General features: G+C 26.4%; 1 protein-coding gene across 1 annotated transcript in view; it reads left to right on the top strand.

The window, feature by feature from the left end:
* LOC129966042 (E3 ubiquitin-protein ligase MIB1-like) overlaps positions 1-22,919 on the top strand; it is a 46,703-nt gene that overhangs the window by 8,136 nt on the left and 15,648 nt on the right. Inside the window, exons 5-12 of the mRNA XM_056080394.1 lie at positions 544-671; positions 1,615-1,691; positions 5,682-5,868; positions 5,982-6,126; positions 7,545-7,678; positions 8,464-8,571; positions 9,275-9,472; positions 9,582-9,733. Of these exons, the coding sequence (XP_055936369.1) occupies positions 544-671; positions 1,615-1,691; positions 5,682-5,868; positions 5,982-6,126; positions 7,545-7,678; positions 8,464-8,571; positions 9,275-9,472; positions 9,582-9,733 (1,129 nt within the window). The remainder of the gene's footprint in view (positions 1-543; positions 672-1,614; positions 1,692-5,681; positions 5,869-5,981; positions 6,127-7,544; positions 7,679-8,463; positions 8,572-9,274; positions 9,473-9,581; positions 9,734-22,919) is intronic.

Genomic DNA, 22,919 nt, shown 5'->3' on the forward strand with positions numbered 1-22,919 from the left:
TCTGAAAAAAACATGTCTCTTATTCCTTCATTTACTTGAATTTTTAAAAAAGTCATGTAATTCCTTGTAGCAATATCTTGAAAGTGGCCAGTAAACAGTATCGCAGATTCATTACAATATAAAGCTGTAGATTTTGTAATTTTGAATTAAATTAACTATTCATAATTCAGCAAAATAAATGTATGATGGGTTTCAGCTAGGTTAAGTAAAGTTTCAAAAGATTCTTATACAAAACATGAAAATGTAGCTATATATATTCTTTGATTGAAATATTTTAGAATTATATTTATCAATATGGGGAAATACAGTTCTTGTTCATTGTTGTTTATTTGTTGAAGAATAAAATATATATAATGTGAAACATTCTGATAATTTAAAGTTCTTAGACCATAAAAAAGGGAGCATGAATTATTTATATTTATCATACATCTTTATTTGCTATGAAAATTTTTATTTTATAATTGTTGTTTGCCATGTAGAATTCATTTTGTACAGTGATATTGTATTGTTCAGATATTAATATATGCCTTTAAATTTTTTCAGGTCAAGGTCCAGGACGTGCTGGTATACATGGTTTTCAAATAGGAGATAATGTTAATGTTGATTTGGAATTAGAAATAGTGCAATCCCTACAACATCGACATGGTGGATGGACTGATGGCATGTTTGAGGTATTTACTATTGTTACAAAATAGTTTAGCAAATGTTTGAGCTACGGTATTCTGTTTAACTTAAATAATTACTCAACTACGGATGTTAATTACTAAAATTATTAAAATACATAATTACTGATTATTATTTTAAGTTATATTAATTTCTAATTATTACTGAAATTCCATTGCAACTGTAAAGCTAATAATTTCTGAAATAATCTTTTGTATTATCTTCTGTGTGATAACATTTTAAAATCTTTTTATTTACCTTTTTAGTGCTTTTAACTTAGCTAAATTAAACTATCGATTTTATGCAATTTCAATGTTTCTTTGGTGATCATAATTCTGTTAATGTGAGAAACTTTAATTGTTAACCATTGTATTTTTAATGGAATTAATTAGAAAAAACTGAAAAATGTGTAAATCATTTTTTTCTTTTTCTTTTTTTCTGATTGAAAGGAAAAAAAACAAAACAATATGGTACTAAAATAAATAGTATTTTAAATTTTAACATTAAAAAAAAGTACTGATTATATAAACCAAATTTAGAAATGTGTATAAAAAAATCTCATAATTATGTTTTGAATTTAGAAATTTAGCAGTTTTCTTTTAATTTAAGCCAGAAGCTTATAAAATCATTTTTGGAAATACTAAGAAAATCACTAATTATGATTTTAAAATCAGTTTCAAGTCTGACAGTTTTCAAGTATAACTATAAATTCTTAAATGTTTTATTAAATTTCTGCTATGACCTAACCTGAAAATTACTTGTACTGTATATTGTAAACCATTTCCAAATTCACCATTTCTACAAATCAATTGGCTATTAGATCTGCTCAGCATGTTAGAACTTAGTAATATTTTTATTTTAATTGTACGTTATCTAAGATTTTCGTTTTAGTAACATATTTGCTTTCATAATTATATTTTGGATCAAGGCATTATTTTTCAATATTTTTAGTGTCTTGGAACAACTGGAACAGTTGTTGGAATTGATGAAGATTCTGATATAGTTGTATCATATCCAAGTGGCAATAGGTAAATGTTTATTGTTTAGATTAAGAACTATTATAAATATATTCTGAAGTTATAGTTTTGTTTAGGAGACTATAAAATTATTTTAAGCACATTCTGAACACCAAACATTTTATTCTAACATTCTGTTCTGGTAAATTACAAATGAATATTAAAAGCGGCTTTTTTTGTGCATTTCTAAAGAAGCATATGTATCTGAGATATTTCAAATGTAAATATTTAGGTCATTTTTTAAAACTTTATTCCACAGAGTACTGACCTGATTATGAATAAATTGTCAGTTGAATATAAGCAGGAAAAAGTATAAGAATTGTAAAGGCAAACATGCTCAGTTTTCTTGAGACTATTTAACAAACTCTCATATGGATTCTAATTATGTTTATGTTGTTTTACATCAAGAATATAAATTATAATTTACAGTTCTATAAATTTTTACTATTATTTAGTAGTGATTTGACTCGTTTAAAAAATGTGTGCATTGGTGTTGAATAATTGTTTAAAATGCTTCCAAGTAATTCAAGATATTCATGTGTTATAATGCATCATTTTTCAAAGTTATTAGCTTTTATTACTCTGAACATCTAAGTTGAGCAATTACTGAAAAAAAGGGGGGGGGGATTGCAAGATTGCCAGTTCTGAGAACTCTTATGATTATGTTTTTCATTGCTGAAAAATAAATTGTATTACTTCAGTAATAAAACATTTTTATATAGACAGTTTTTTTTTTATCTTTTGGTTTTTTTATTAGAACATATTATTGGGTTGTAGCTTCATACAAAATGCTTAAATTTTAAAATCAGTTTTAAATACTTTTAAAATGTTTAATATTGAATAAAAGTTTCTTTAAAAGTATTTAATTTTCTTTAGAAATGCAAAGAAATCTTTTCCAACGACAGTCTTTCCTACCAACATTAAATATTGCAAATTAAAAGCATGATCATTAAGCTTTATTTATTAGATATATTAAGAACGAAAACCTACAAAAAAGGAATTCGGAGATGAAACACGGAGTGAGACAGAGGTGTCAATGCACTTTATGATAATGTTTCTTGATCTTTCTCTGTCCTTTTTTTCTTCAGCAAGCAAAAGTTTCTTTTCTTTTTTCTTTGATTCTATCTTGAAGGGGCAGTCCGAAACACTTACTATGCCAAACTTATTACGATTGAAAAAACACTAGTTTTTAGTATTTTAGATGTTACTGTAATTTTAATTATGCCTGATAATGTATGTTTAATTTTTTTTTATGTGTTAAAATGACACAGATTGGTCTGATCAACAAAAAATAAGAATAAAGTAAGATGAATTTGTTACATTGAAGAATTAAATATTGTGAAATGGAGGAAGCTGCTCTAAAAATATTTACAATGAAGCTTTTTTAGTAAATTATGCTTTCAATCATGGTTCATTTTGGAGTGATCCCTTGAATAAATTATTAAAGGGATTTTCTTGTACTATATTGAATTATGATTCATTGTAATTATGTAAGTCAATTGTGTATAATCCAGTTTGATACAATTTTTCAATTGTCATGGTTTCTTTTGTTGTGGGCCTTTTAGATATTCCCATTCATTTGAAAATTATTATTTGTTGGGATAATATCTTTGGATAATAAGTTTGGAAATATTATCTCCAAACTTCAAATTTTATATATATATTTTTAATTGTGCTTTTTTTTTTTCAATTAAAACAAGTTTTCAGAACTTTTACTCTTTATGCTTAAGATTCTGACATTTTTTTAATGATTTTTCCCCCTTTTTGTAATTTCCAAATTTTTTATCCAATGAAATCTACATAATATATCTAAAGCCATGTTATGACTGATAAAGCAATGTGCAACGTTACCATTTAAGTTAGCAACATTACATTTGGAAAGAAATTGTTTCCTGGGTATTAAAGGTCTTGTAAGAGTATATTTTTCAAAATCTTTTAAGTTTAATTAAAAAATAAAAACAGTTATCTTAATGTTTTCACTTTAATAGCAAAACATTTTTTGGCACAAAAATTATTTTTACACTGTTTTAATTTTTAATACCCTTTTTCAAAAAAGTAGCTTTGCAATCATACCAATTCTGTTTGAATAAATGCATTTATCCTTTAATTTTAATAATTTTTGCAATATATATATATAAAGTGGCAAATGGCATTTTTTTTTTTTTTTTTTTTTCAATTTGCTTCTAACTGCAAGATTGACTTCATTTTAAGTTCATGAACTTTTCATTATTTCTGAAAACTAGGAATTGTTAAATCATTTTCATTCCTTTGTGAAGTATATAATCATGTTTTTGTATTTTTTAAACTAAAATATGAAAATTTTATTTATTTTTACTTACAGATTAAGAAGCATATTTTATTAAATCTTCAAATTGTGATACATTAAAAAAAGCTTTTTGTTAACCTTCAGAAGCAAGAAGGATAAAAAATTTTGTAATCTGATGGTACTAAGTGCTGCTTTACTTTTCTGAAAAAAAACTCGGTTTGATTGTGTTATTGTTCTATCATCATTTTCTTACAGTTTTGTCAACTTTTATGATGGTAATTATTCTGGAATGCTTTAGCTTTTAACTTCTGAAAGCTAAAAATAAAAAGTTCTGGATCACTAAATATTATGAGTTAACACAAGATAAAATTCATATTTTCCATCTCAACCATGTTGGAAGCTCATACTATATTATTATTGATTATATGAGTAAAAAGCTATTTTATGCTTATACAAACATTTTTATTTATTTATAACCTCAGAATAGTTGGTGTGTTATAAGAAGTACAAATAAATCCTGTTTATCAATCTATAGCAATTTAAGTTTAGAAATATATATATGTTACCGTTAAAGTATATAATGCAGTTATTTCATAGAATACCTAGTTATTCCATGAAATAACTGATTGTGTCCGTTAAAGTGTGTAATATGTTATTAATTTGACACTTTAACTAGTTATTCTATGAAATAACTAGGTATTCTATAAATTAACTAATGAGAGACAGTTAAAGTGTAAAATAAACAATTTATCTAAAATAAAATTAAACTAATGATAGACAATTAAAATGAAAAAGAAGCAATATATCTAATTTATGCAGCGTATAAATGGTATTTATGGAAACGTACCATAAAATCATTTGTTACAACAAGGATTACTAAAATGACACTTGGAATTACAAAGAACACTATTTCTAAAACAAAAAAACTTTTTGTTGACACACTGGGTTTTACACGAACATTTTTTAAATCCCTGACCAGTACCTAAACTTTGAGCTGTAGCAACCGACCAGAGCGATATTTCTACATCCGGTACTTCTTCGATTTTAATTAATTTTTGTTCGCAGACACTGAACTGGGATTGGGAATATAATTGTTTTATGCGGCCGTTTCTTGTGCCCAGTTGGAAAAATCCTTCTTTGGTTATTTTTATTATGATAGCTAAAACAGATTTGGCATCACCTTTTCCTTTGTCAACTTCAGGCACTGGGATACGGATGGTAAACCCCACAGAGGCTTCAGAATGATATTTATCCGACATTAATTTCATCTTTTTCGCTTGAATTTCTAATGTATTTGTCATGCGAGATATATGATATAGATTATTTTACACTGTAACGGGCTGCAGATCGTTATTCTATGAAATAACTAGTTAAACCATGAAATACAAGAGAGTTTTACACTTTAACGGACACGATCAGTTATTTCTTGGAATAACTAGGTATTCTATAAAATAACGAATTTCATACTTTAACGGTAACATATATACAGTTTATAAAGTTTTGATGAAGCTTCTGAGGTATTAAGAAAATATTATGAATATTTTAATTAAGCATGTTTAATTCTTATTGAGGATATTTGATTTAGTCTTATTGGATAACATACAGGACTTTATTAAATCTCTTTGTAAAATATTTATTTAGATTAAAGTGTGGATAAAGTCAAGCTTATGAAAACAAAGATGTTTTTAAATGTTTTATAATTTTAGATTGTAGACTTATTTTGGAATAAATTTTAGGTGGACATTTAATCCTGCAGTCCTTACGAAAGTAAATACAGCAGTATCTACATCTTCTTTAGTTTCTTCTGAAGGAGGTACTGCACAGCAGTTTACTGTTGGTGATTTGGTGCAAATATGTAGAGATTTAGAAAGAATAAAAATTTTACAAAGAGGCCATGGTGAATGGGCAGAAGCTATGCTTCCAGTAAGTTTTTTTTATGTGTTCTTTTTTATAAGAATATTTTTATTTTTTAACTTCTACTGTTCTAAAAATAAAGTTTTTACAAAATTATTTATTTATTATTTTTTTCCTTTTAGACTTTAGGCAAAATTGGCCGAGTCCAACAAATATACCACGATAATGATTTGAAGGTTGAAGTTTGTGGTACCTCTTGGACATATAATCCTGCTGCTGTAACAAAAGTAGCCTCGGATGGTGCAATTCCTGGAACTTCTAGTGGAGGTATAATCATCAAACAATTTTAAACATTTTCTTTCTTAAGAAGATCACATGAATTTCTTAGATTAAAGGTTTTTTTTAAAGAAAAAATTTGTAAAATCTAATCAATTTATAGATTGATTTTAATTCATAGATTTCAGTCAAAGACAATTTCATAATCATTTTTTGCATTCTGATGTCATCCTTATTTTTGATAAATATTAGTATATAAATATATAAATATAAGTATATAAATAGATAAATATTAATATATAAATTACAAAATCTTGCATTCTGTAATTTAAGACTAGAAATTTCTTAGTGAGTTAAATTAATTTTAATAGTTTATTAAAATTTAACCAAAGCTTGAAATTTTTCTTTCCATAAAAAAAAATCAAAATGTTATTTAACACTTATACTTTAAAACAAAGGTACTGATTTCTGAAAACAAATAGAATTTTAAATTATTCAAAAAAAATTGTATAAACGTAAAAATTACATCTGAACTCTGCTTAAAAATAGCAAATTTAATTATTTTTCATTCTTTGTTCTCTTACACTTTCATTTTGATTGATTGAGAATTGAATAATTGATATATATATATTAGCACTCTACAAGCCAAACAATTTCCCTAGCAGCTACAAATTTGACACATATATGTTCACTTTTCAATTTCCAAGCATACTGTCATTTTGTACTACTTTTTTAATTCGTTTGAATTTTCTTATGTTCAAAGTTTTAAGTTTCATCTTTTAGAACTTTTGATTTTTAATGATTTCTTTTACTATATAATTATTTTTTAATGTAATCAGTATTAATATTTTAATTCCCAATATACCAGTCAAGCAAGATTGTAGCCAAAGATAGCTGGTATTTATTAGAAAAAGTTATAAAAATCAAAGATATATTAAATAATAATTAAATTTTGAATATATATAAATCAAATAATACACCTCTAGCTTTTGTCTAAAACTTTATAATGATTTCTCAATGGCTTCTTAAGCTTTAGCAAAATTATTTTGTTAAAATATTGGAAGAGTGCATTATATTTTTAGACTTGCTTGTATTCTTGAGAACTGTAGCAAGTTTGTATATGTTATATCTGTAGATTGATACAAAAATAAATAAATAAAAATATCTGTTATTTTTAATAATTCTCAAAATGCTATATATATATTATTATAATTAATTGAGTTTTTCCCATTTTAAAATTTATTTTATTAAATGTAAATGCTGTTATCTTTAAGCCTATTCAGTTGGTATTTATACTGACTGAGCCTCAAATACTTCTAACTTGCCTAGCATTACAGTTATAAATATATCTAATATTTTACTTTAGTTTTGACTCTGATACTTATTTTTATGTCCTCCTCAACATTCTTTTCAATCTATGTGTTTATTCTGTACTCTGTCCTGATTATTTTCTTTATTTTAAATTCTAGAAAGATTAAGTGCACTTTTGAAAAAATTATTTGAAACTCATGTGTCAGGGGATGTGAATGAAGAATTAGTAAAAGCAGCTGCTAATGGTGATGCACAGAAGTGTGAAGAAATTCTGAAAAGGTCTGATGCTGATGTAAGTATAAAATAATCTTTCTTGGGGGGAATGCCTAATTTTTGCTTCTCCCCTCCCCTTAAGAGAAAGAGCAAAAGTGCCATATATAGAAATGTTTCTCTTTCTCCTCATTTTATTTTTGGAATATTTGTCAGCAATTAGTTTTCAGGCATATTAAAATATAATTTTTTGAGTTAAATATTCTTTCTTTGTTAAATCATTATATGTGAAAGTTAGAAGTTTTTTAAAAAAAATTTTCAGTTTAATTTTAAAAAAATCAATTTATGGATTAAATTTGATAGATTAAAAAGTATTTCTTATGAAATCTGGAAAGGGTATCACTGCATGTTTGTACTAATAAAAGCAAATAAAAAATTAATTACTTTAAATTTTTTTATATTGGTAAATTTTGTAGTTATTTAGGCATTTTTATCTATAATATTTCTTTAAACTAATTGAAAAGTTTGGCCATTTATTAATTTATCACATTTTTATAATTTCATTTTTTAAAAGTATTTTTTTTTTAATGGAAGTGTCTGAGTTTTTTTTTTTTTTTTTTTTTTTGTGGGTTTGGTAATTTACACCAGCATCAAAAATATATTTTTTTAAAAACCATAAACTGTTATTCTGTAATTTCATAATTAAAAATATTATGCAATAGTGCAGTAGTAAAAAATTGTTACAGTTTTATAAATTGAATATAATATTAATTCTTTGATACATTTCTAAATGCTCCAGTTTATTAATAATTTACTTTTATGCAGATATTATTGAAGTATAAGTTTATATGTAATTTTTTTTTCCAGGTAAATGGTGTATTTGCAAGTCACACTGCACTCCAAGCTGCAAGTCAGAATGGGCATATTGAAGTTATAAAAATCCTTCTAAGGCATAATGCAAATGTTGAAATAGAAGTAAGTTTTCAAAGCTTCTTGTGTCATTATATTCTTTTTTTTTTATTAATTTAAATATTAGTTGAGAGTCAGTAAAATTAGGAAATTAGTTCCTCTTTATATATAAAGTTTGCTAATATAAGATAATAACGAACAATCATTTATTGCTAAGATATTCTACTGCAAACTTTATTTTTGCAGCATTTTAAAAATTGAACTTAGTTTAATTCATCATTAATAGACTTATAAAAACTGAGTTCAATTTTATCACATATTACTGTAGATTCTTACATTTTCATATATAAAAAAAATTAGATAAAAAATAATTTTTCTTGAATTGCTCAATATGTTATTGTTACTACTTCATTATTTTATTTGAAGGAATAAATTTAAGATACAAATTACTAATATTAGTATTATTTGCCATAAGTTTTACTTTTCAAATTTTTTTGTATATTTTTTAATAATTATTTTACCATTGCCTTGTCTTTTTGTAAAACAGTTTCTTTTCAGAGATTTAAATACTTTTGATATTAAGTCACTTCATTGTTATTGATTTTGCATTTTTTAGTGCTAGGAATTAACATGATTAACACATATTTATAAGTTAAGGAGCAGGTTTAATGCATTTAAATCCTTATATAATTAAAAAAAAATTCTTTTTCATTGTTTTTAAGTATAATTTAAAATTTCTTGATTTCATTTTGGAATATGTAATATTTAGGATAAAGATGGTGATCGAGCTGTTCATCATGCTGCCTTTGGTGATGAGCCTGGAGTTATGGAATTACTAGCTAGAGCTGGAGCAGATTTAAATGCTCGTAATAAAAGGAGACAAACTCCTTTGCATATTGCTGTTAATAAAGGACATATAGGTGTTGTCAGAAGCATATTAGAACTGGGTTGTCGTCCCAGTTTGCAGGTATATATATTTTTTTATTTCAATTTCAAAAGAAAAGAAATTACTTTCTTTCTTCTATTTGATATATTTTAAACTCTTACAAATTTGTTTTTATGTATTTACATGTTAGGATTCAGAAGGAGACACACCCTTGCATGATGCTATCAGCAAAAAGCGTGATGATATGTTGACTTTACTTTTAGATCATGGAGCAGATATTTGTCTCACTAACAACAATGGTTTTAATGCTTTGCATCATGCTGCTCTTCGAGGAAATCCCAGGTTAGTCATTTAAATTCTTTGGTACTAGACAAATTTCATATAACAGATTGTTAGAAACAACATATTATATTATGTTATTCTGGCCCCTAATGCCCTCCAAAAATGCCTTTCATAGATATATCTGAACCTTAATATTGAACGATAATTTGCATATATTTCTTTTAAACTATGTAAAAAAAGTTTCTCCTCAAACAGTGTGATTCTCTTGTATAATAGTAAACATATAAAGTTTAAATGTGTGGGTTTTTTCCTTCGTTTAATATACCTAAAAAGCTAAAGCTACTTGAGAGTTGTTAGCCCAAAAATACAATTTTTAAAAAAATGATTATGTATATAAGAGCATTTTGTTTTTATTTAACAAAATTTTTCTCCTTTTTTATGCAGTATAAACAGAATTTGGTTACTCATAGATATGGCTTTTGATTATTCCTGTAGTTTTGAAATAAAGAAGGCTTGATTTCAATTTGTTGAAATAAATTATCCTAAGAATAAATCAGCCAATAATTTCCATGATTAACTGCATGTCGTTTTTATTATTCAGTAAGTTTTTATTTATTTTAAGAAGGCTTAAAACCTTTGTAAATGCAATTCTATATGCTTTGAATTTGGAACAATAATTCAATTGTATTGTTATCAATTTTTAATTTATTTAATTTGTTAATAGATTTGTGCAAATTATAAAGTTTATTAAATTTGATTACTTGAAATTTATTTATAAAGTTTTTTTAATGCATTGAATTTTTGTTGCTTATTGTTAACATTTTTATTTTATGCACTGAAAATTTCAAAATGAAACTATATTAATAATAGCATATAGGGCATAATGAGAAATCGCAAATGTATAAATAAAGCTAAGTTTATAACTATTCATCATATTTGGCTAGACAGCCCAGGGTGGGCCAGTGCCTTCCTCTGAATTCTGTTCCACCGCATTCTATTTTCGACACTTTCAAGTCAGTTTCTTTCCTGGATAGCCAGGAAGTCTGTCTCCACTTACTCTTTCCATCTCATTTTGTTTCTACCCTTTTTCCTACTTGTTAGAGGTTTATAGAAAAGATTTTTTTTTTTAATATGGAATTATCATCTATTTCAAATATATGAGCCGCCCAGTTCATCCAATTGATTTTTATGATATCTGGCTCTCTATAGATTTTATTTAGCTCAAAGTTATATCTTCTTCTCCAAACACTGTTGATTTCTTTTCCACCAAGAATGGCTTACAGGATTTTTCTTTCGAAAATGACTATTTTATTTTCTCCAGCTTTGGTCAGGGTCCAATTGTCTGAGCCATAGGTAAGTATTGGTCTAATTAAGGTTTTATATAATAAATATTTTGTATTTCTTGATAATAGTGAAGATTTAAAAAATCATTCTAGTCCATAAAAGGATTTATTTGCATTCATTAGATGACTTTAATATCCTTGACTATGCTATTGTCATCAGTAACTATAGAACCAAGATTAGTAAAAATTTTTGCAACCTGAAAGTTGTGAGAATTAATTTCTAGATGAGATTCATGGGAGATTCCATTACTTAGTACAGGCATATATTTGGTCTTTTCGCTGTTTATGATATGTCCCATTCTATTAGCAGCATGTTCTAAAGAAAGAAAACCATCTTTTAATGTGGGAACAGTTCTTGAAATGATGTCAATATTAGGCCAAAATTTCCGTTTTTTGAGAATATATTGCTCTGATGTTAATTCCTGTATCTCTTATGATTTTTTCTAAAGCAACGTTAAAAAGAAGACAGGATAAAGAATCACCCTGCCTGACACCATTATTGTCTGACACCATAATTTCTTCTGATAAAGTTCCTAAGAATTTGACCCTGCAAGTGGTATTGGACATACTTGCAACTACAAGTCTAATTAGTTTAGATGTTATTTGAAATTCAGCCAAAGCTTCATACAAGCAATTTCTATTAATACTATCAAAAGCTTCTTTGAAGTCTATAAAAAGATGTGTAATAATACCAAATTCTCTGGTCTTTTCCAAAATTTCTCAAAGTGCAAAAATTGCTAAGTTTTTTAATAGATTTTCCCTTGTGAAAACCACATTGATAACTTCCAATTTTAGGATCTATATATTGTGTACGTCTTTTGTATAAGATGTTAGACAAAGAAATTTTAAGTGGTACATAACAAACTGATGCCTCTATAATTAGAATAATCCATTATATCATCTTTTTTATATATTGGGCAAATAACGCTTGTGTTACAATTAGAAGGCAGTATTTCAGCATTCAGATATCAGTAATAAGATTATAGATTAACTTTAGAAGTACTGGTCCATGACATTTCAACAGCTCAGCTGCAATGCAGTCATGCCCAGTTGCTTTGTTGTTGTTTTTAATTTTTTTATAGTAGTTTCAATTTCCTCAAATTCAGGTGGAGATACTTCACTATTTTGGTTTTCAAAAAGAATTTCAGAGCTGCAGGTTCGCACATGTTTACTGAATATTTCATGGAAATGTTCACTCCATTTGTTAAGAATAGCTTGTTTGTCAGTCAAAATTAGACCATCTTTACTTTTGCAGAGGTTAGATGTTTGTTTAAAGTCCATGCAACTTCTAGTAATTCTGCTGTAGAAAGCCCTGCTTTCATTTATTATCTTCAGGGACTCAATATCTTTAAAATGTTCCTCCTCAAAAGCTTTTTTCTTGCTCCTATGTAGTTTCTTCTGTGTTGTCTATATTCATTCAGCATTAAATCTAGTGTTCATATGAATCATTCTCTTGTAGGCAATGTTTTTAATATTCATAGCTGTAGCACACTCATCATCAAACCAATCTTTATGCGAGCTCTTTTTCTTTTTACCAATAATGCTATCAACAACACTGCATATATTTTCCTTCAACTGCATCTAATTTGTTCTCAACTGAATCATTCTCAGACTCGGTATATTAGTAAGTGTATTTCAACACCCTCAATATATTTTGTTATTGTTTTTGTTAATATCTTTTAGTTTATCACATTTAAACTTTTTTTAGTTTATCACAGTTAAACTCCTGTAAGATTGTCCCTTTTTTTATTTTTTGTCATAGATATTCTCTCTTAGTTTGACAATCACTAAAAAATGATCAGAGTCAGTGTTAGTACCTCTATAAATTCGAATATCCAGTAAGTTAGAATAATGCCTTGCATCAATAAGCACATGATCTGTTTGATTAGCAAGTTATCCATCTGGTCTCTGTTTATTACTATTATTATATATCCTGCATTACAAAAACATCATTGTTAGATAAACTAGTTATATAAAGAAAGACATTTATGCACCTGGTATTTTGTTGCATTTTGCCATTTTCACATTAATTGCTGCTTTAGGTAAAACAAATTTACCATTAGACTACTATATATCTTGTGTTTTATTTTAAAAGTAAAATGTTATGAATGTGCTTTTATAGTTCCTGCTGTCAAAAATAGAATAAATTAAATACTAATCAAATGCCATTAAAATTTTTAAATTACTGAAATAAATGTTTTAACTTTAAAAAAATAGCATGTAAATTAGATGAAATCTTGCAAGAAAATATTTCAAAAACTGTGCAAACTTTAACTCTTTAACTATGATATCCCATGAATAACTTTTTCAAATGATTAACTTGAGTGAGTTTTAATGAATTTTTAAAATTCATTCATGTTCTTTCAAATTCAATACATTAATTGCATAGAATCCTTAAACTTCTCAAGCTCTTCATGGATTCTTAGTTAAATCAAAATGACAGTGTCTCTCCAAACCCAAAGATGTCATAGAATTAGATAGCAGAAAAAATTGCAGTGTTAAGGAGTTTTAAAAGTTTTGTTTTTCCATTTTATTTATATATAGAGAGAAAATGCCTTCATCTTACAAGTTGAGCATTGCTTTTTATAACTAATATATTTCTTTTTCTTAATTTGAATAAAATGAAATTAAATGCAATAATATAACTTTTAAAACCTGATTGTAAATTATAATCATGGTTAACATTGAAAACAGGTGTAATTCCAATTTCTTTTATCTTTGAAAATAATGTACCATTTAATATTGGGGTCCATCAGCATTCAGGATATTATTAATAGATATTTAAAATAATATTTAAATAATTTGTCATCTTTTTTACCACTGTAGTTTTAAAAGTTCCTTCAAGGATTTTCGAGATTTTTTATTTTTTAAGAAGTTAGACATGCAAGTGGAGAAACTGAGGTTATGATATATTGCTAGTTGTAAATGACAATGCTAATATTCTGATTGCTGTCAATATATATTTTATTTACCAATTTATAGTTAAAATATTTTAATGTTACTAATTAAAACTATTCAAAATTTATCTAACAATTTTTTTTGATGGTAAAATAGCTTTTAAAAGCACTAAATTAAATTAATTAAATTAGTATAGTTCTACTGTGTAGAAGAATTACTTAAGATTTCATTACATTTCTTCTATTTAACCTTGTAATATTTCTGTTTCATCTTCGAATTATGAATTCGTTACAAGTGTGTAGGAGAATGTAATCATCAGAAAGTTTGAGTAAAAATTTAATTTAATTTCAATAGTTTAGACCTTTTCTAGTGTGAAAAACACTTCTTTGGCTATTTGTGTATATGAATATAGTAACTATAAGACAGTCTCTAAGGAATGGATGAAGTTTGGCATTTTGCTTTTATTTTAAAATTATAGATATTAAGGAAATTTTGCGAGAAATCTATCCAAGAGCAGACTTTATTCATATATATTAGCATTTTATCTCAAAAATCCAACATATTAAATGAATGATGTATAATATGTGATCTTGCGCTAAAATGTTGGCAATGTTAAATTTTAGACCATTTTCATTATCTTATGCTAAATCGTTATGTAGTAATGATTTCTGCATAACTTAAATTAAGTTCTTTTAATTCATTTTATATGACTAAACTAGTATTAAGTAATAAACAAATATTAGATTTTTGATTTCATGAAGATTATTTTTAAAACAGAAATTTTAATTAAGATACATTAAAATATTAATGATAATTAAAATTCTTTTAATTTAATTTTCACAATCATTTTAGGTAGTCTTTTATTCTCATTATTCAGCATATAGTTGATTGTGACTGAAAACTTTAAAAAAATCATTGAAAGTTGTCAATTGAAATAAATACATATCTAAGTACAAAATTATTATTTACTGATATTAAAAAAAGTCCTTAAAGGAAATACACTTTTTTTAATATATTTCACACAAAATTAACAATAACCTTTTCCTTAATGTTCATTTGATTACCAAATTACCCATAAATACACTTTGGCAGGCAGGTATATAAAATTTTATACACAAGACCTCATAACTACTAATAATATAAATTTAGTAGTACTTAGCTACAAAATTTTATAGTAAGATCTCATGCTTAATTTCTTTCCATTTGCTGGTTCAGTTGTCATGTTATACATCTCATATGCGTATAAGCAACTGTGCGATTCCAAATTTTTTCTTGAAGGGGGACACTTACAGAGTATCCCTCAAATACTCAATATCAAGCATTGACAATTAGTGTTTTATTTATTTATTTGTATACTCTGAATTCTGAGAGAAAATTAAATTTATTTATTTATGACATTTTATCTATCTGTATATGTATTGTGGTGTTTGTCAAAAGAAAGGCTACTTGTCATGTTTTGATTCTCTTGAAGAAATTGCAACTTTCTACATTTTATTCTGACTTGATAAAACAACTAGAGCCACAGTGTGAGGGATGAAAAAAAATTATAATCCTTAAAATTTTCTATATTTCCACTTTCCTTTTACTCTGATTGTCTTCATGGCCTTAAATAGGATTAAGCAGAATAATATTGGAGTTGTTGAAATTTGGCATCTTTTTTCCAAATATCAAAATTTCTCTTATAAAAGTTTTCAAAAAAAATTGTTTGAATGCAAAAGAAAATAATTAATAGTATTTATCTTGTTAATTATTAGCTGATATTTGTAACATTTGTTTTTCCAAAACTATTGGTTTTGTTTCGTTTCTATTAAATTTCTTATACATAACTTTAATATTCATGTTTTCTTCAAAAATACATTTTGAATCAGCAAATTGTGTTATACATTAGAGATGTGTTATTTTAATAAGACCTGCACTTGTTCTATTTATTAAGTAAATGAGCTGTTCATGTTCTAACATACTCTTTGCTTGCGTAACAGCCAACTTTATTTTAAATAATGATTTTAATATATTATTAGTTCAAAAATGAAAGATTATTAATTATTAACTAATAGATAAAATTGCTTTATGTATAATTCAGAAAAAATATGCAGGTTTAGTATTTATTTCGCGGTGTTTATTTATGCATATTTAGTGCTAAATTCGGTGTTTATATAAAGATTAAAGAAAACCACGTAAATTTTTTTTCATTAATTTATTTTTATTTTGTTATATGCTTTTTACAAAAGAACTTTTTAAAAAGTTTTCTTAGATATAGTTTTTAATATTTGCTTTAATTGTTTTGAAAAGTACCCGAAAGTTTAAAAAAATTTCTACTTGATAAAAATTAAAAGTAAAAGTTGATATTGTTAACATTAGATAATAATATTAAACAGTTGCGTGTTACTATCTATATGCCCATATTTGCATATTGCTCAACAAAAAACATTAAAAACATTCCATATTCAGATATGTTGCATTTCCACAAAAACGGAAATTTTAGCATTTTCGGATCAAACTTTATCATTTTTGTGATCGAATAATTTCTACGATATTTTTAATCCGAGTTTTTTTTTCTTTGCATATCCAATTAAAATTCACATCTGAAGTTTGCTAATTATAATACAATCATGAATATTCTGGAATTAATGATACATTAGCATATTTAATATAATTATAAATTAATCACTTCCATCACAATTGCATCTCGATGTATTTTAATTAATAAAAATGTACAATTTTTGCTCCATTTATTTGATATATGAGAATCTTTTACGAAATTTTGTTATTAGCTTAGTACTTCTTCTATGTAATCTACAATTTAAAATTTCCATTTCAGTTTAATTTCCATTTCATTTTTTAATGTCGATTTTTCAATCAATAAAACGTTTTCTTAATTTTTTTTTATTATTATGGAAACTTTGATGTGCAGGTGTGCTCACGGAATACTTAAACTTGATGATTTTTAATTTTCAACCTTAACTACTATTTGGAAAAATTGGAATAAATATTAAATTTAAATTAATTTAAATAATTTATTGATGCATTTTATAATAATGAAACTGTTTACATGTATTTTAGATAAAATTTTCATATGTACCAATCATAACTTTTTTTTAAAAAAATTGAACACTTTATTATCTTTATTTGCGTTTAGTGGTGAATTTATTCGATACTATACTTACTCAATTTATTTTGTGCCTTGTTGGATCCATTGGATGCTGCCATCCTCTCAGCTGATTCATTCCCGCCAGAGTTCCATACTTCAACACATTCCATATAGATTTAAAATCGGAAATATGGGATGCATCGAAGCACGGTATCCTGAGCAGTAGATATCATGTACAATGCTGAAATGCCCTGCATTACATTACTGCAGTCCTTGATATCTATAAAATGAATTGCATTGCAAAATCAAATGCGAATATATCCTTGATAAAAAATCACTTTACATCTCTTTATAAAAAAATCACTTTACATTCATCTTTCCGAAAACGTGCCAATATTACATGATAACGGCTATTTTTTAAGATGAAAAACATCAATCAGTGCACATTCGATGCAATAAAGAAAATAAGGTCTATTTGTAAGTAAATAAAAATCTCTTTGGATATTTTCTCTAACTTTTAAGTAACTGAGCGTGCCAGCTTGTACCGTGTCTTCTAAAAATGTAGTGAAGTCTGACTTTAACGCCGACCCACATCCGATCAAAGCGTTCTTTCAAAAGCAACCGCCATTCGATTTGCTCTTTAACCTCAGCGTGTCAACCCCTATTTCCACTTTTTTTATAAAAGAAACCGCCGATTCTTTCTAAGATTTTTTAAGTGATGATTTCATTTTGTTCGTTGTTCAAAACATTTTTAAGGGAAATATTCGCCTCTAACATTTTTTAATATTTAGTGGCGGAAGGGATATATTTTCTTACATTTTTGTGATCGCAATCAAAATTTGTCTTCCGTACTTATAAATACTATGTTCTCGATATCCGAGATTTTAGTCAAATATTAACTTAATCGTGTTTAAAGTGAACCTCCCATTTTTAATAATTGAACGATGTCATCAGAATTTAAAATTTCTTCGCATGTGATTAGTTTCCTTTTTTATATTTAATTACAATTTTTTTTTCAATAAACTATCGAAAATTCAAATTGATATGTTGTGTTTTGTAACATCTTTCGGGTATATATTGGCTTTTTTTTTTTAAAGAAAAATATTTATGTGCAGGAATGTCAAGTATCAGAAATTGTTTCGTCATCGCTCACACAGGATTGTACTTTTTTTTTTTATAAATTCTAATAATGAAATCTAATACAATCATAAATAACTATAATTATTATAAATATCTGCAATCGTCATATTTTTTATTTGTTTTCAAATGAGAGCTTAATTAGGGAATTATTTTGGTAATTCAGTTGTAATTGAAATTAAGATATATCGTTGTTAATATAATTATACATCTTTCATAGACAAATAACCTTCAAAAAAGAAAATATGGTTAATTTGTTTTTAACAATGGTGGAGGCAACAATAATAATTAATTTGGAAATATATTTAATATCCCCCCTCCAAAAAAAGAAACATTCGCTTGACTGCTAGTGCGATAATGTACTAGAAGAAATATTTTTACTTTTCCTGAGATAGAATTTAAATTGAAGTCTAATATTTCGATTGTGAAATATTTACGCTTTTTAATTTACTTTATTTGTGTAATACGAATATTTCTCACAAATAATGTAAAAAAAAAAAAAAAATTAAAAAAACTTTTCAAAACTATTTGTGTCCTAATTTAACAAAACTTTAAACAATTCTTTCATATTTAACTCAGAATTTAAAATGTGCCTTTTATTATTATTATTAATGAATTCCTAATCTGTCACTATTTAAATTTGCTTATGATTAGAGTTTACCTCTTCCCATATCTTGTTACATATAATATGTTAAGAAATCTCCAACAAATGCTAACCGGATTTTTCAATTCTATTTTGCTTTGTTAGTTATTAATTAAATTACTGCCAAAATAACAATGCTATACATTGTTATTTCAACCGTGACTTTCTGAAGAAAAGAATCTAGGAGCCAGCGCGCGAATTCGATTTCTTGGGCGTGGGAAGATTTGAGGGTTCTCAAATCACTCAACGGAATTAATTAGCTTGACCGCCGTCTCCAACTTATCAATCATAATATCTTGTTCGTAAGAATGAATTACAAATTACATAACGAAAGCGTAAAATAAAAGTTTCGTACTCGCGTGAAATTTTTTTTAACTAAAATAAAATATTTATGGTTACTCACCGTTTACTGCCTGAAGATGTTTCTGGCATTCTTTGGGAGATAAGAAAATGTGTGCCTCGCATCCGGAGCGGCGTGTATTCATGGCACAGACGAATACATACATCCATGCTAACTGAACAGAGGCGCCTCTTACAGTCCGTCTTTTTCGTACGCTCACTCTAATTGACTATCATGGCACTCTCCCTTCCGCCAGCCCTACCCGACTACGCTAGTGAAATTCGAGAACCACACACATACTCAATTGGACTGTCTGGGGCCTCATGAACCATGCTGCTATGATGTCACCAACTCCCGCGCGCTTTTTTTCCCCCACTCTTTTTTATTTATTTTTCTCCTTCATTCAGTCTAAAAATTTCGAAGACGGTTCGTATCAAATTAAGAATGTCTTATAATATTAATATGTACTGGTCAAAAATTCGAAATTATAATTTTTTTTAACTATGAATGAAGAACCGCTTGTGGGTTCAGTTTTCATTTGATACAACGATGCTGACGGAGAATTGAAAACCGCCTTGTAGCTTTTTTTTATTTGTCAACAAGCTTGGATTTTATTGAACAAACAAAATCGTATCATTTACTTAAAATTTAAAATTCCTCTCATTCTTAATCATTTAGTTTATGCATCCATACTATCATAGTATTTAAGAATAAAGGAATAAATTACTGGTTGAGAAATAAAATGTCGAGATTTAGCATCTTTTTTGGATTGAAGAAAAATATTGACCATTTCAGCCCAAACTTGTTATTGACCCAGAGTATTATTTTCATTGTAGCCCCTCCCACTCCCCCCTCTGACCCAGTATATCAATTTTCAGCACTTCAGTGTCTTTGATATCTTTCTTGGTAAAGGGCGGGGAGGGGGACTTTGTTACCACCCGAGCATTTCTCTTCATAAGCAAAAGCAACAACAATATAATCTCAGAATTCAGTTTTGTACATGACATACACATGTCTTTATCAATAAATAAACGCAGATCTTAAAAATTAGATATTTGAAATTATTTTATCTAATTTTTATACATCAAATCAATTAATTTATTAACTTTTTACCCATCCGTTCCATTTTTATCAGCAGATTCTTGTTAATCTCATTGGGATTTTTTAACAACCCGAACAAACAGTAAGTTTAGCATTTCGACTTGCTTAGTTTCTACGCAAACATCAGCATTTGCTCCATAGAAATAAATGTTTCTTAAATAGATATTTTTTTTTTATCTATTTAAGTATGTTTGTATTAAAAATTTAGAAATGTACTATGTAGATAAATGTATTAGAAAAATTACAAATTATCAAAAATTGAAGTTTTCTGATGAGCAATTTACGTGCTGGGATTATTGCATCCCAAATTAATTAACTATTGATAAAATGCATAACTATTTGAAAAAGGTACTTTGTTGTTTGATAAGTGTGAAAAATGTGAATTTAATAGAAGTTGAAATTTTTAAGAAATTGAATTGCCATTCTATTTTTCTTATTTCCGAAATAATCTCTAATTTGTAAAAGTTGTTCCACTTTGACGGCAGAACGGACAAATTATCGCCTAAAAATATTTGGATTTGACGGCCACACCATGTTTTTAAACATAACCAAAATATTATTTAAAAGAACTAAGAATTTTCGATAGTAAATTTGATGAAAAATAAAACTTTCTTTATATTTTTCTTAATCAAAATGCCTAAGACTAAAAGGTTAGAGAGGAAAAAATTTTATTATAATAATTGTGGAATTAGAATGGAACTAAAAATTTAGAATTGGTAAACAAAGCAAAAAGCAAGCGTCCATCGCCGCATTATAAAAGATATCTAACTTGGCGCTAGAAAAACTTTCATTGTACGAATTAGGGGGGGGGGATCATTTCATTTAGTGACCTTGAACTGAAATATAGTTTTTAAAAAAAAAAATGCATAACATCAAATTGCGAGTTAGTGAAAATTTATTTTGGAATTAATGTAGTAAATACATAAAAAAAGTAGTTAAATACATAAAAAAAAGCAGTTAAATACATAAAAAAAGCAGTTAAATACATAAAAAAAGCAGATTTTTTAATTTTTAGATCAAATAAAAATCTTGTCAAAAATATTTATAAAATAAAATTCTAAAAGCAATATTAATGTAATTATCATTACTAAAAAAATGGAAAAGTTTTTAGCTAAAAATAAGCACGTTTTTAGTTAAAATAAGCAAGTTTTAGTTAAGATTATATACATGACGAAGATACAAGCACGGCATTTGCAGCCATAATAACGTTGCCACAATAGGAGAACAAACTTTTTTTAAAAAAAAATATTTATTTATATTATAGTTATATATCGTCTGGTGTAACCATATTCAGTTTTTAAAATAAAAATTTTTTAAAAATCTCCCGGATTAACGGAAACGGAAAAATGAGTTTGATTTTTCTAAGCATGGAAAGAATAGTAATTAATCATTAAAAAAAATTTTTTATCTTTTTAAAATTAGAAAAAGAAATCTTACAACGATTAAATTGATATCATTTAACAGGTAATATTTTAAAGTGTAAAAATCAATTTCGTAAAGTAATATTTCGAAAATATAGCAGAAAAACACTAAAACCTTGTTTAATTTTCAATTGATAGTTTAATAAACTTTAGATAGTGATGTCTCACTCATTTCGATGAGCGTGTGCTAAATTTAATTAAAAATAGAAAAAAAATGTGTATTTGTGTAAAGAATACGCACAGAAATTCTGCTTTATCTATTTAAATAGAAAAAGTAAATTCGTTTGATTTATTAGTGGAAAATCTTTTAAAATGAATTTAGTTAAGTTTATAATATGCTATCCTTTAAATAATTGCTTTAACATATGACCTGGTTTTCATAAATAGAACTGATGATATCTGTAATCTCTGTGTCTTTGAAAAATTCTAAAGATATTTGTTTATTTATAATGTTGCCCTGATTATTATAAATATAACAATCAATTTGGATTCTACATCTCGATATCTCCTTTGTGATTATGTGATTGTTGCAGAGAGTAATTTCCAGATTGGAGAGAATATTCGCATTGTCCGTTGCCGCATGAATCATAGCAACCGCCAAAATGAAATATTCCTCCCCACTTCTCTTTCAGACAATGATTCATTGTTCGTTTTACGAAAGCGGTCGTTTCTAATCAACCACCAACAGAAAATTAAGTAATGACGAAAAAAAAAAGTAGAAAAATATTCCCTTTATTAGGATGTCGAATGAGTTATTTGTTAATGAATGGTCTTAATTTTGTGTATTACGACGAACTGGTATTCTAAACTTTTGAGTTTTATTGTTGCACTTTGAAAGGAATTGGATGCTAATTCAGTAAATAATTTTCAGTTTTCGAATCACTTGAAAAAAAATCGAAATTGGGAAATTCCAAATGTATTAATTTTTTTTTGCACGTATTTTAAATAAATATAAATTTTATATGTGTAGATTGTGAAGTTGTGTGTCTAGTTTAGTGGTTTGATTGTGCTCCTTTTTTTCATATAACCTTAATCCGCTTTTTCAGAAAATATTTAAACTGTGCTTTGAAAAAAGCAGTATTTTTGTTTTGATTTAATTAAAATAGTTTACCGTAAGTTTTGCTTTAATATAATAAAGTATAGAAAGAGCTTCTAAATGTATAATTTTCATTCATCTAATTTTTAGGACCTATCTAATATCGTTTCTGTTTCTTGTTTTGGGAGGAGAGCTTAGTTTGGAATAAATAGTTGTCTTTGTAAAGAAATTTATTTTCT

The sequence above is a fragment of the Argiope bruennichi genome, chromosome 1 (assembly GCF_947563725.1).
Source record: "Argiope bruennichi chromosome 1, qqArgBrue1.1, whole genome shotgun sequence".
In the NCBI taxonomy this organism is placed as follows: Eukaryota; Metazoa; Arthropoda; class Arachnida; order Araneae; family Araneidae; genus Argiope; species Argiope bruennichi.